Source organism: Notothenia coriiceps, unplaced genomic scaffold, assembly GCF_000735185.1.
Source record: "Notothenia coriiceps isolate Sejong01 unplaced genomic scaffold, NC01 NC01_scaffold00026424, whole genome shotgun sequence".
Lineage (NCBI taxonomy): Eukaryota > Metazoa > Chordata > Actinopteri > Perciformes > Nototheniidae > Notothenia > Notothenia coriiceps.
The window spans coordinates 993434-1007348 of NW_011359125.1; the positions used below are offsets into that span (position 1 = coordinate 993434).

At 40.0% G+C, this 13915-nt stretch overlaps 1 protein-coding gene across 1 annotated transcript in view; it reads left to right on the forward strand.

Moving 5' to 3' along the window:
- The window catches only part of LOC104957116 (ryanodine receptor 2-like), an 88987-nt gene that overhangs the window by 9159 nt on the left and 65913 nt on the right, over positions 1–13915 (forward strand). The window contains exons 2-16 of the mRNA XM_010784730.1: positions 2419–2505; positions 2894–3025; positions 4984–5078; positions 5171–5346; positions 6432–7066; positions 7822–8022; positions 9201–9306; positions 9416–9559; positions 9670–9797; positions 10343–10488; positions 11006–11120; positions 11569–11701; positions 12679–12782; positions 13172–13307; positions 13479–13665. Of these exons, the coding sequence (XP_010783032.1) occupies positions 2419–2505; positions 2894–3025; positions 4984–5078; positions 5171–5346; positions 6432–7066; positions 7822–8022; positions 9201–9306; positions 9416–9559; positions 9670–9797; positions 10343–10488; positions 11006–11120; positions 11569–11701; positions 12679–12782; positions 13172–13307; positions 13479–13665 (2525 nt within the window). The remainder of the gene's footprint in view (positions 1–2418; positions 2506–2893; positions 3026–4983; positions 5079–5170; positions 5347–6431; positions 7067–7821; positions 8023–9200; positions 9307–9415; positions 9560–9669; positions 9798–10342; positions 10489–11005; positions 11121–11568; positions 11702–12678; positions 12783–13171; positions 13308–13478; positions 13666–13915) is intronic.

Below are 13915 nucleotides of genomic sequence, written 5' to 3' on the forward strand. Positions count from 1 at the left end.
AGCTGTACGGAGTCCTGAAATTCAGCGTTGCTACATCTGTCAACTCAAAAACTGACTGCCAATGCAAAAAAGAAAGTACAATTCATAACACCACCATATTTATTGTAACTTCAACATTGAACTATACAGATATACAGTAAATACCTGTGATATGTGTAACTGTTCCTACTCTGGCTGCATTACAAAATAGGAGACTAAATCAAATACGCTTTTTGAAAATATGGTGCATCTTAAAGTGCTTGATATTCAGCCATCGAAACTAACAAATAAAGGATGAGCCAGCCAGCTTGAGATTTCCCCTTTTTCTTTGGTTAGACCGTTATCACCATCTTGACTTAACGAGTTTTACAGCGATTATATAACAATATCAGTCTTTACAATCCAATTGAAGTTTAAAGTTTTCTCACTCTTCTTTCCCGTCTTATCCTTCAATAATCTGCGCTCACTTTTTTTAATTCCCTGCGAGAAATTGAGCGTCGAGCTTGTCCTGCCACGGATTTAAATCTGGCTGAAATGGTGTCAGGGACATTCTCATACCACGACATTCGGTGCTCATTGGTCAGCCTCACGGTTAGCCTGTCGCTGGAAACGATATTTAAGTTTTAATTTTGATGCTGGTCGCACTGCTCATATCAGGCTCCTGAGACCGCTGTATTGTTTTTGACCTCAGTTCCTGACTTGAGAGGGGAATGTTTGGTCAACCACTTTGTGTTTTGCTCTCATTGTGGCGTTGTTGCACTGTTTAATGACGCCACGCGGCTCTGAACAAATGAGACAGCCCACTGGTTCTGTCGCTCGACGTGGGCAGGGATGAATGCAATGACGGTCCGTCCACCGTCAGGTTAAACAGCTCCTGTTCTCCTGTCCATTTCCCTCTTCTTGCGAGAGCGCCATTGTGGGAATTATGTGTCTCTCTCCTGTCTGCCCGCCTAGCGACCCTGTTCATCTCCTCGCTCCGCTTCTCTTCGCCTGTATCGCTAACTATATTCCTCCTTCACTCACACTTTTCCTCTCCGCTTCTGCGTCCTGTCGCTCCAATCGTCTCTTCTCTGTGGCGGCCGTCGCCCTGTATCGCCACCCGTCGTCTCTTTCGCCCTGAGGTCGGCAGCGGTTAGAAATGAATCGCCCCGTCAAAATTGAATTCCTAGTTAATGTTAGTTGACCTTTTAGGTCAAACAATCATTTTAAAACTCCCCTCTCTAGAGCCAAATATACACTTATCAACATAATTTCAACAACATTTCAGGCATAATTAGTTGGTCACCCTGCTCAACTTGCTTTAATCACTCAACAAACCGGATCCACCCCGTTCTGCCCAATAGCTGATCTGAGTCGAAAAAAGTCCCACCTAAGCCTCCTAATAGCACTCCCATGTAGAATTCTGTCCGGAACTTTCTCCAGAACAGAGAGGAGTCACTCTAAGACAAACTCGTTTACATTTTCCAACCAAAAAAACCCATTATCAATCCATTGGCAGAGAACTGATGCAAAACACAACATCAATACATAAATAGGAGATAGTATAAACAAAAACAATACATAACTAATCCTCATACAAAAAACTTAATGGACTCAGTGATGCCTCACCACCGCCCCGGTACAATGAACGTGTTGCTGGCAGACTTGCACATCACCATGGAAACCTTTGATCTCTGGGCTCACACAGGTGTTATGATTATTTGTTATGATTAGGTGCTCAGCACAGAAAGAAACACTGACAAACAGACTGGACTTTAACAGACTGTCTCAGCCTATTCTTTTCTGTTTGATGGACACTTCATACAGACTTCAACAGGTTCCACATCATTTATACATTATTGGTGACGTATGGGTTTAGTCGAAAAGTTTGCAGTCAAAATATTCTGCTGCTTTCCCAAGCCTTTTTACTTTCTTTTATCTTCTTAATACACATTAATTCACTACTACTTACATCTGATATGTAATTCCTTCAGCCTACTTTCAGCTACAGAAACCATTCAACTATTACATTATTCAGCTATTTCAGGACATTGAGGCTAAACATGTTGTTGTTTAAACCTTTTCTTTTAAATATTAAGCTTTTTCATAATTGTTCCTACTCTTCCAGTTTAACATTTCACTTTCAAGTTTCCAACTACAACAATTTTGATTCATATCATTTCACTTTTCTGCATTTCTCCGCCAAGTTCAGTAACACACTTACTTGGTTTTTGTAGCTAAAAGCAGCTACAGAGACCATTCAACTAATAACATATTCAGCTTTTTCTGCATTTTCAGCTAAATTCAGCAACAAATGTACACAGTTTATAGCATTAGCACGCATTTTCAGCAGGAAATGCATTTTCTAGTTTAACTTGGTTTGTGGACTGCAAAAAAGGATTGGCTAATTGTGCTTCAGTTTGATGCAACCAGCTTACCGGTAGTTATCCTCGTTCTCAGGTGGAGCCCAGCACTAAGCTGTTCCCAGCAGTCTTTGCCAAGGCCACCAGCCCCAATGTCTTCCAGTTTGAACTGGGCCGTATTAAGGTGAGAATGACACACACGTACACACATACAGCTTCATTATTAAAAAATATATAATTATAACATATTTTAAGTTTAGGGGGTTGCTTTTAACCTCAGTGAGAACTTGCTGCTTCATCATAAAAGCCCTGTAGTGTTACAGGTGGAGAGATTTAAAGGAATTTTGGAAAAATAAATAAAATAATGACTTCTTATTAGATCCAAATATTCCAAATGCTGTTGTAACGTCCTTTTGGTTTGAAGAAAAAAAAATACTATACATATAACCAGATTATTCAGACTTCATATAAAAGACAACTCTCAGTTGACTTTGAATTTGAATCAGTCCACGTTAAACTCCTTTGATTTTGTTATGTTGTATCTTGATGAGTGTATCGTGTCTGTTTGTCAGAATGTGATGCCTCTGTCAGCTGGTCTGTTTAAGAGTGAGAGGAAGAACCCAGTTCCTCAGTGTCCTCCACGACTGCATGTCCAGTTTCTCACTCCTGTGTTATGGAGTCGAGTTCCCAACCACTTCCTCAAGGTACAGTAACAATCCTACCTATTTATAGTAAGTCGTTTGTTTTGTTTTGGCTAACACGAAAAAGAAAAATCTAGACACATAGCTTTTGTCAGAATGTGTTATCCACTAATTGTGCAATGTGTAGAAGAAGATATGTAAAGGGTGACAGCTCTGAACAGAAACAAGTGAGACAGCTTCCATTTAACATTAATCTTACTTTGCAGCGTGACACCCTGAAGTTTTTCTGGAACTGTGAATGAGAATCAATAATACTTTATTTACTCCCACAGCAGGGAAACGGGAATCGTTACAGCGTTGGGACAAAAGGCAGATAAATTGAGCAGATAATAAATATTAAATCAGAAACACATCAAATAAAGATCAAATAAGTAAATATCCAAGGTATAAAAATAAGTAGCAGCTTATAAGCCTTAGTGAACATATAACAAGTGTTGAACTAGCAGTCAATAATAACATTATTAAATTGTGAAAGTAGATATACCTGATGTGCGATGTGAATCAACAATTTGCATCGCTATACTCGCTCGAGTTTCACCGCGGCTCTCACTTGTGTTTACATAGAGTGGCGAAGTTCCTCCCCTTCCGGGGGACCTCCGTGGGACCTTATTTCGGAAAAATCATGTATTGAAGTCAATGGAGAGAGAAAGATTATCTTTTGATCCCGTTTGAATTGTGCAACAAATTACACATATGATGTTTGTCAATTTAAAAGATAATTTTACAAGTCAAAAAAATAAAAATGTGTCGTAAAACTGTGAAGTAACACATTTTTTTGTGTGAAGCGCTCAATGAACTACATCTCCCGTCTCGCAGGACACACCAAGACGGCCGTCACGTTAGCACATTTCACCTCTTTCTTTCAGAATGAAGTGAAAAGTATTAAAAGAGGTGAAAATCACTACAAGTCTGGCCATGTTGAGAACTGTACATACACAAAAGGGGAGTTAGTTGGTTCCGTAAGAGCCAGCATGCGGTACCGGGATTCCGGGATTTGTAGTCTCTCTAGTTGCGTATTTTTCATAGTCTTATATTTCAACAGTTTTAAGACAAACATGTTTTTTTGACATGGAAATGATTTTTTAAGATTGACAAACATCATATGTGTAATTCATGGCACAATTCAAACGGGATCGAAAGATACGTTTTCTCTCTCCATTGACATTGAATTTTTCAGAAATAAGGTCCCATGGGGCGGAAGTAGATGGGCGTGACTTCGCCACTCTATTGTTTCAAACTAGACGTGCTGGCAAAAGGGCGGGACTTATCTCCATGTAAATACTATGTAACACTAGATACCCACTACAACAAATTCCTATATTACCGTGATTTATTTGTTATACACGTTTTCGAAATAACGACATACTGTTAATAAAAACAAGACGGCAGGCAAAACAATTTAAAACGCTTTTTTTCTGAATGGAGATTAGATCGATCGGCTAATCTACGGTTTTAGCTGCTCTATCCTCACTTACAACAACATCATACACACAAATAAAGCCGCGACTGTATTCACCATACCATAGAGAGTCTGTGTTTTGTACATTTATAACTTTTCTCCAGTTTCTGAAAAGATATGAGGAGCTGTGAGCTCTGCATGCTAACAGCTAACGGCTGCTGTTTGGTTTTCTAATTCAACGTCAGTGATGAGAGGCGCAAATGTGTGTCTATCTGCGTCTTTGCATTGACTGTACATGTAATCACGACGCGTTAGAAAAATCCCTTGCATTTTAACGTAGCTTTAATGACTATCCCTGGTTGGGAACAGGATAACTAATTGCCTCACAGATATTTTCAAATGTACTGTGCAAGCCCTAGTGATGTCTTATCTTGCTGTATGTAAATGATGTTCATCGCCTCATATTAGCTGCTGGGTTAGTTGTGTAACTGTTCCACAATGTACTGTGGATAGGCAGTATGCAGTGCCACACAGTGGGTAAAAAGCAACATTTCTCTTCCAGGTGTCAGCATCCAGAGTGAATGACAGACACGGCTGGCTAGTCCAGTGTAGCAAACCTATGCAGTTCATGTCCCTGCATATACCTGAGGAGAACAAGTAGATTACCCTACATATTCACCAATACACACATACACACACACATATTCATCCCCCTACTGTCTCATTTGTCATGCACTCTCTCTGTCCAGGTCGGTGGATATCCTGGAGCTGTCCGAGCAGAGGGATCTATTAAAGTTTCACTACCATACCCTCAGACTGTACTCGGCCATCTGTGCTCTGGGAAACAACAGGGTGGCACACGCCCTCTGCTCCCACGTAGATGAGGCACAGCTCCTGCAGGCTATAGAGAATAAGTACATGCCAGGTAAAACACACAGCCAATGAAAGAATAACTGCATGCAAGGTATTAAAGCCTGTGCCTGAGAAATGTGATTTGGCCCTACCCCCGACCCAGTATCCAGCTATCAGCCCATCTTCTCTGGAGTCTCTGCCTGGTACCCTGAGAGCAGTGTCATTGCATTGTTTGGGAGTATGTACTGCGCTGCATACTGATACAATATCTAGAAAACGGAAGCAGTGAGTCGTTCCATTTAGTTAAGAAGCGTCCTGTGCTGCAGGCAATTTTTTCCCCTAATTTGGACATTACCCGTTTGTATATAGTTGTCTGTCCACTGGGTAAGCAGCATGGGACTGATCTGGGGGGGCATCTTTTGGAGGTCAGTGTTGGCATTACCTCCTACGTCTAACAGCCTAATAATCTGTGTCACTCTCACCTTCACTCCAGTATCTTTTCTGGCATTGACCTGGTAAATGACATCCAATAAGAATTTTCACAACGTGAAACGTTTTACTCCCAGTGCTCAGCCCTGCTAACAAACTAATCAAAAAACTTTGTAGGCTCATTTTAGCTGGAGAGTATAATAGCAGAGTCTCTACAAGAGGAGAGAAAAACAGCTCTCAGTGGACACTGCTCAGAAATATTCTGTGTTACAGCAAATAATACACTTCTTGCTCAACTGAACTCAACTTACTCAAAGCAAAGGGTTGAGAATCAGTTAAATCTGTCTGACAACAACAGACATGGTGTCATTGGCTTCTGTAGTTGACAGTGTAACTCACTGATGTCTTTTTTAAATATCTTTTGGACATCAATGTGACTCAGATGAAGAAGATTTATCTGGATTTGATGTACATATAATACTTTTTAATAAGTACATGGATTGTTTCTTTAGCTTTTCAAATGTGTCTCTATGTAGAAAATGGGGTACCAAATACAGTACCATTTTAAGAAATGGCTATGTACACCTGTTTGGAGAATATGTAATAAATATACATTTCATTTGGCATTATCAGGTAAAGATTAGTGTCTGATCGTATGTTTTATAATTTTTTAGGGATTAATGTTCTTAGTTGAATGTAATAATGATCTTTCTGTGGGTCTCTTTCCAGGTTTGCTCCGTGCGGGTTACTATGACCTGCTCATCGACATCCACCTGAGCAGCTACACCACGGCGCGCCTCATGATGAACAATGAGTACATCGTTCCAATGACAGACGAAACCAAGAGCATCACCCTGTTTCCAGACGAGAAGAAGAAGCACGGTCTGCCAGGCATCGGCCTCAGCACCTCCCTGAGACCCAGAATGCACTTCTCCTCCCCAAGCTTTGTGTGTGGGACCGGACCATCACATTGTACCTACGGAAACACCGGATCAGGAGACTGTTTCCAGTATAGCCCTGAATTCCCTTTAGACATATTGAAAATTAAAACTATTGAGATGCTAACAGAGGCCGTGCGGGAAGGAAGCATGCACGTACGGGATCCAATCGGAGGCACCACTGAGTTCCTCTTTGTCCCGCTCATCAAGCTCTTCTACACCCTGCTCATCATGGGGGTTTTTCAAAGCGAAGATCTGAAGAACATCCTCAGGCTGATTGAACCAGCTGTGTTCTCTGAAAGACGGGAAGGGCAGGAGGACATGGAGCTGGAGGTGGTGAAGGAGGGGGAAGGAGAGGATGGAGGGAGGAGCATGCCAAAAGAAGGACTGCTACAGATGAAGCTACCAGAGCCTGTAAAACTCCAGGTGATTCTCACGTAATCCTCTCACTTTGTAAATGAGCTATCATTTTATTAATGTAACATGCTGGTGGTGTATTTACAGACAGTGCTTTTTTTATATTATAGAGTGTCACATTCATCACATTGCAATATACATACATTTCATGTAAAATGATAGGAAACACTACGGAAGCAATGAGAGGCAAGTAAGAAAAATGTATGTCTCAAATACGATCAAAATTAGTTTCTATCCTGTATTTATGACTTACGTTTTTAATAGATTATTTTAATGAGATACTTAATGTTTTTATTTGCAAAAGAAGAGTGCGGAAATAATTGTCCCACTTTAGAAAAAATGTTATTTAAGGATATATTTAAAATTCAGAGCCCTACTGTGTATTACAACAACAGCAGCACTTAGAAATAACAGTTTGCCAAAAAGGATCAAGGCACTTGAACTCACAGGAACAAATACAAACAGAGTCAAAGATTACCCTGGATCTGGATTTTGGAAGTGTAACAATTAGATACAAATAAAATCAACAAACACTGCCTCTTTTACCTAACTTGGAATAAATAACAAGTTGTAGGTTTTGTATTGAAAAATTGTCCGTGCTTTAAGGTCGGGTAGCATGTCAATATTCTCTTCCGCTTTGAGCAATGTCAAATCAAAAACTCTTTTAAATATTCAAGAACTGCAAACAACACCAAAGCTTGATGAAAAGACACTTAGTGTATCCTACAAATGTGTTACACCTTATTTTTATATTATATCCGCAGATGTGCCATGTGCTGCAGTACCTGTGTGACTGCCAGGTGCGTCATCGTATCGAGGCGGTGGTGGCTTTCTCTGATGACTTTGTGGCCTGTCTCCAAGACAACCAGAGGTTCCGCTACAATGAGGTGATGCTGGCACTCAACATGTCTGCAGCCCTCACTGCCAAGAAGACCAAAGAGTTCAGATCTCCTCCTCAGGAACAGGTGGGAGCACCACAGAAGAAGAGAGAGAGAGTGTGCTGGAGGAAAGAACAGTTCAAAAGAACAGTTTGTAGATTATTCTGGAGAAGATATAGCGTGATTATTAATGAGGAACAGCAGAAAGTTGACCAAATGAAAGCTGAGACTTTAGATACACCTTGAGCAAAGGAATTAAGATCAGGAATGTTTTCTGATGTTTTCCTAAATACCTTATTTAGCTGAATCCTTTTAAATGAATAATTCAGATGTAATGAAGTTGGATTGTATTACACTATTTAAAGTGACCTACTTTTGACTGACAACAAAAACCTGGGAGAACATGGTAGTCTCTGGTCTACCACGGTTTGTTTGGTTTATAAATCACACTTTGTGGACATTTGGATTATCTGACCTGAAATAATGAGATGCAGGAGAACAGCATCTGAAATCTTACAAACTGAAGGTTTTATTTGAAAAGCTTGGCCCTAAGAAAACATGAGATGAACAATAAAATGTATCTGCCTGGTGTGACCTAGCAGTGACATAAGACCTACTTAAATTATTCCTAAAATAAGATACATTCTTTTTTTTAAAAGAGCAAGGGTTATGTTTATATATGTAATTTTAGGAATATTTTAATACATAGAAAAAATGACATTACAAACACAATCTAGGGCAGTATTAGCTCTCTCTGTAGGGACTTGGCTTGGTAGTTAAAGGTTCGCCCGTTCAAGTTTGGTCGGACCAAAAAAAACAAATCCCCAAGTCAACTTCTCCCTCTTCTCTCTGACACCTCTCCATAACAAACATGTGTTTGGGCATGTATGTATTCAGACCTAATGTGTTTAGGTGGATTTATAAACGGTCTCCATCTAAATACAAACTAAATCATTTGAGCAGCGACTCAACTGTATTTTTCAATGGAGACTATTGGCTTCAAAGAGAGCATATATAGATATAGCGGCATCAGTTCCTAGTTTAAAATGACTCTGACTGCGATGTAAAGCTGTGAAAAGATTCTAAATATAGCTTTGGTGGGTCTTTCCTCCAGGTGGCTAAATACACCTTTCTGCTGCCCCTGTCCACAGCTGTTCAGGGGTTAGCTTGTGTGCTGGTATTCCTGTTTGCTTCTCAGAACTGGTAGTTGTTGTATTTATCAAACATTTCTTGTATCATAGTCACACCTGCATGTGTTTCTGCAGATCAACATGCTTCTGAACTTCAAGGATGAGAAGCAGGAGTGTCCCTGTCCTGAATACATCAGAGAACAGCTGCTGGACTTTCATGAAGACCTGATGAGACACTGTGGTAACCTCTCAGCTTCACCTGCACATTAACCAAACATTCAGATCAACTAGAATGTCCAGGGAGCCACAGAGATCAATAAGGATAATAACTGATTCTCCCATCTTCTCAGGTAAAGAATTGGATGACGAGACAGGGATAAATGCTGAAAGTGACTTCACCATCCGGGGTCGGCTCATGTCGTTGGTGGAGAAAGTGGCCTACCTGAAGAAGAAGATGGCCAACCTGCCAGAGGAGAAAAAAGAAAGGAAACCCAGTGAGTCCACTGCACAGCTGAAACACACACAGCAGCAGCAAAAGGAGAATAAATCATATTTTCTGATATGGACCAACAGTTTCCCTAACAGCACCTTATTGTGTCTGCAGGTACACTACAGCAGCTGATCTCAGACACCATGGTCCGCTGGGCTCAGGAGTCGGTGATCGAGGATCCAGAGCTAGTCAGAGCCATGTTTGTCCTGCTGCACCGGCAGTATGATGGTATCGGAGGACAGGTAGGTTTGTGCCAGTGGGTGTTCTTCTAAAAGGGAAGCTAAACCAGACCCTGGTATTACTGTAATATTAAAGAATGTCAGATGTGGGGCAACTTGGGGCTTACTGTTTAAAGTACATTTTTGCCCTTTTTTTTCTTCTTTAGTTGTCTTATAAATACAACATGTAGAAAAATCTGATTTAATCATAAGATCAGCCTATACTATAACGCCAACAGATGAACTTACAAATACGTCAACTGCAATCTATTTGTTTTATATAAGTAATATTTATATTTCATCGGAAAACATTGATCACCTTTACAAATGTGGCTTTGACTTATAACTTGTTTAGCATTGTAGAATGTCTATTGTAATAATCAATGACTTGGTCTGGATATACAGTTTAATTTGCAAGTTAACTCCAGTGGGACCTATACAAATGAAAATGAAAGAAAATTATTTCTCTTCAATAGTTGCTCTTCTATACAGTAGTGCTCAGTTAATTAGAGGATATCTGTTAACCTTAGAAATGTTTAAAATATATGACTCTGTTCTTATCTGTGTAGGTGCGGGCGCTCCCTAAGACCTACACCATAAACTCAGTGTCCATCGAGGACACCATCAACCTGTTGGCAGCTCTGGGGCAGATCAGATCTCTGCTGAGTGTCCGTATGGGCAGAGAGGAGGAGAAGCTGATGATCAGAGGGCTGGGGTGAGGACAAGCTGCTCAACACTCCTTCTGATTCTCATGAAAATACAACATGAATGTTTTTAAAATTAGAGTTAAGATTTTTTTAAAGTGATTTTTTTGGTGAGATGCCTGAAATCAGATCTGTGGTTAACACAAGCTGAAGAGATTTTCAAGTTTTTTCCAACAATATGAAATACGTCAGTAAATACACCAAGGGTGAATTTCCAAAGCCTTACTAACAATTGTCCAAAATATGAAATAATCACACAGAACATAAGTGGCATTAAGCTTAGCTGTGGAGAAAAAACGTGTACGTATCGCAAACATGTGTTTGCCATAGATCTTATTTTCTTCAATAGACCAAAATGGATTACAAAAATCACACTGCTTTTTCTTTAGGGATCCCTTGTGATGCTAACTTCCGAGTTAGCCTACAAGAATACGTCATCACATCATAATATTCAGATTATATATCTGGTCAGAGCCCTAATGATGAAAAACTCCACTAAACTCTTCCCCTTCTCCTCTTCCTCTGCAGTGACATCATGAACAACAAGGTGTTCTACCAGCACCCTAACCTGATGAGAGCTCTGGGGATGCACGAGACCGTCATGGAGGTCATGGTCAACGTGCTCAGCGGAGGAGACTCCAAGGTATGAAGTGTGTCTGGATCAACACACATTTTTATCTTTGGGCCTTCTGTAAATGTCAAACGTCATTCTTTTAATTAAACTGTTAATCTGTATCTGATAGAGCATTTAACATTTTAAATGAATTCTCAAAATGATTACAACATTTTATGGAGCATATCAGAATCAGCTTGATTGCCAATTAGGATAAGACATAAAAGGGTTAAGCTTTAATGTGTAATGGTGCATATATAAACACAGTAAGAGGAATTATGTGGAACAAATATAGAATTATTACTAAAACTATTTATTTTATTATAAAATTAAAAAATACAATAAATGTTAATGTTATAATCATGTTTTTTAAAGAAGTAGCATTGATCGGAAACCTGCAACATATACAGAGTAATGTGAATGGTTCCTCAATACTGCAGTAGGAATTTGGTCTGACGCAAAGTCTGTCTTTTTGCAGGAAATCACCTTTCCTAAAATGGTGGCCAACTGTTGTCGTTTCCTCTGTTACTTCTGTCGCATCAGCCGGCAGAACCAGAAGGCCATGTTTGATCACCTCAGCTACCTGCTGGAGAACAGCAGCGTAGGCCTCGGTGAGGATGTGCTTCTGTGATGTCATACTGAATCACAGTGTGTGCATATAACCACCTGACGCACAACACACATGCAGACCATGTATAAATAAATCTTTAACTGAGACAAATGTTTTCAGATTCACAACAGACATGTCCAGTAAAACAGATTTAACTTATACAGACTGCAGAATTCAATATAGTTAGGTTTTCTGTAGATCTTACATATTTTAATACACCAATCTGGTCTGCAGAATATTTTAAATACAACACAAACATTATCACTAATATACACATTTGGACTCTGGCAACTGCTTCCACTCCCGCTTCTCCCCAAGCCAGTTAATGCCTTCCAATTGATGGTTTATTGCCCTGCGATATGCCTCCTTATCTGTTTCACCTCTTCTTACACAGGATGTATATATAAATATTTATATATATATACTGAGTTGTTTTGCATACTAACAGTACATATTTTAATACAGAAATACTGTACATGGTTGTCATTCATGTATTAATCTAATCATTCACATATTGACGATATCATACAAGAACATATTTTCTACTTTGTGACTTATGCAGTGCAGTGTACAGTGTATCTTTTTCATACTGCAAACAGTATGTGACACATGCACAAGTCACATTCCAAATATACTTGAAAGTTTTGATTCTCACTCCTTCCATACTGCGATTCTCCCAGCTTTTCATGTGTGTACAAAGAGAAGCTGTGTGCTGTTTTCTGGCAAGGTTATGGACACTTTGTTAGACCTCATTTGTTTTTACAGCTTATTGTCTCACAGACAACATTGGCTGTTTGAATAGTGCTGTGTATCCCACAGTGCTGTATCCAGGAGCAGACACTCCTATGTTGTTTTATTGCTAATAGACTCTTTATACTCTTAGTTGTATTTATATTTATGTTGCATTTTCCTTCACTTCCCTTCTGTGATCTCCCTTCTCTTCCCCTCCCCTCTCCTTGTCTTTTCCTCCCTCCTCAGCCTCTCCTTCTATGCGAGGGTCTACTCCTCTGGATGTGGCCGCAGCATCAGTCATGGATAATAATGAACTGGCCCTGGCTTTGAGAGAGCCAGACCTGGAGAAGGTGAGGTTTGCACACACTCACACATGTATATACATACACACAAGCTTCTTATTTCAGAAGACACTCTAGTGTTATTATCCAACTGTAAATCTCAGATGAAACAAATACAAGTAAAGAAACTCAGAAAGATTATCATGACTACTTTATACCTGTTTAATTACAGAATCGATCATCTCGTTTATTTTTCTCTCACTTGCCTTTAAGGGCTTCCATAGTCCCTGTCACCTAACATAAAATTGTGACGGAAAAATTGTTTTTGTCTTTATGTGACATTTTTTATAAAAGCACTGTCTGCAAAGTAAATAAACTACTAATCTGATAAAGAAAATAAATTAAATGTATTTTAAATTCAGAGACGGTTAATTTGTAAACCCTGTCTCCCTGTGCAGGTGGTGCAGTACCTGGCCGGCTGTGGGCTGCAGAGCTGCTTGATGCTGGTGCGTAACGGATACCCTGACATCGGCTGGAACCCTGTGGAGGGGGAACGCTACCTAGACTTCCTCCGCTTCGCTGTCTTCTGTAACGGTGAGTTTTCTAGCCAGAAGTCCCTTTTCTTATAGAAGACTATATTAGCAGTCAAGTGTAAGCAGCAAGAAACTGTTGTGCCTCTTTGTCCCTGAATGCGTGTGTGAACTGTATGTAGGATGTTTGGCACAAAGTACGTTGTCATGAACACCTCTCCTGTTCTGCTGCCAGGTGAAAGTGTGGAGGAGAATGCCAACGTTGTGGTGAGGCTTCTGATTCGCCGACCAGAATGTTTTGGTCCCGCCCTTCGAGGAGAAGGAGGTGATGGGTTGTTGGCAGTGATGGAGGAAGCCATCAAGATATCTCAGGATCTCTCCAGAGACGGTCCTTCTCCTACATCTGAGAGCAGCAAGTCACTGTAAGACAACATGAATTAATTTGCTCTTATTGTATCAGATAATGAGATTTTAGAATAACATACTATATTACCCTGTGGCTTGTTATTTTTTTATAATTCCTTTACTAGAAGTATTTTACAGTTCAATAGATCTGTGCTAGTGTAAATGTCAGCATGATATCTGTCCCAACCCAGAGAGGTGTGTGTGTGTGTGTGTGTGTGTGTGTGTGTGTGTGTGTGTGTGTGTGTGTGTGTGTGTGTGTGTGTGTGT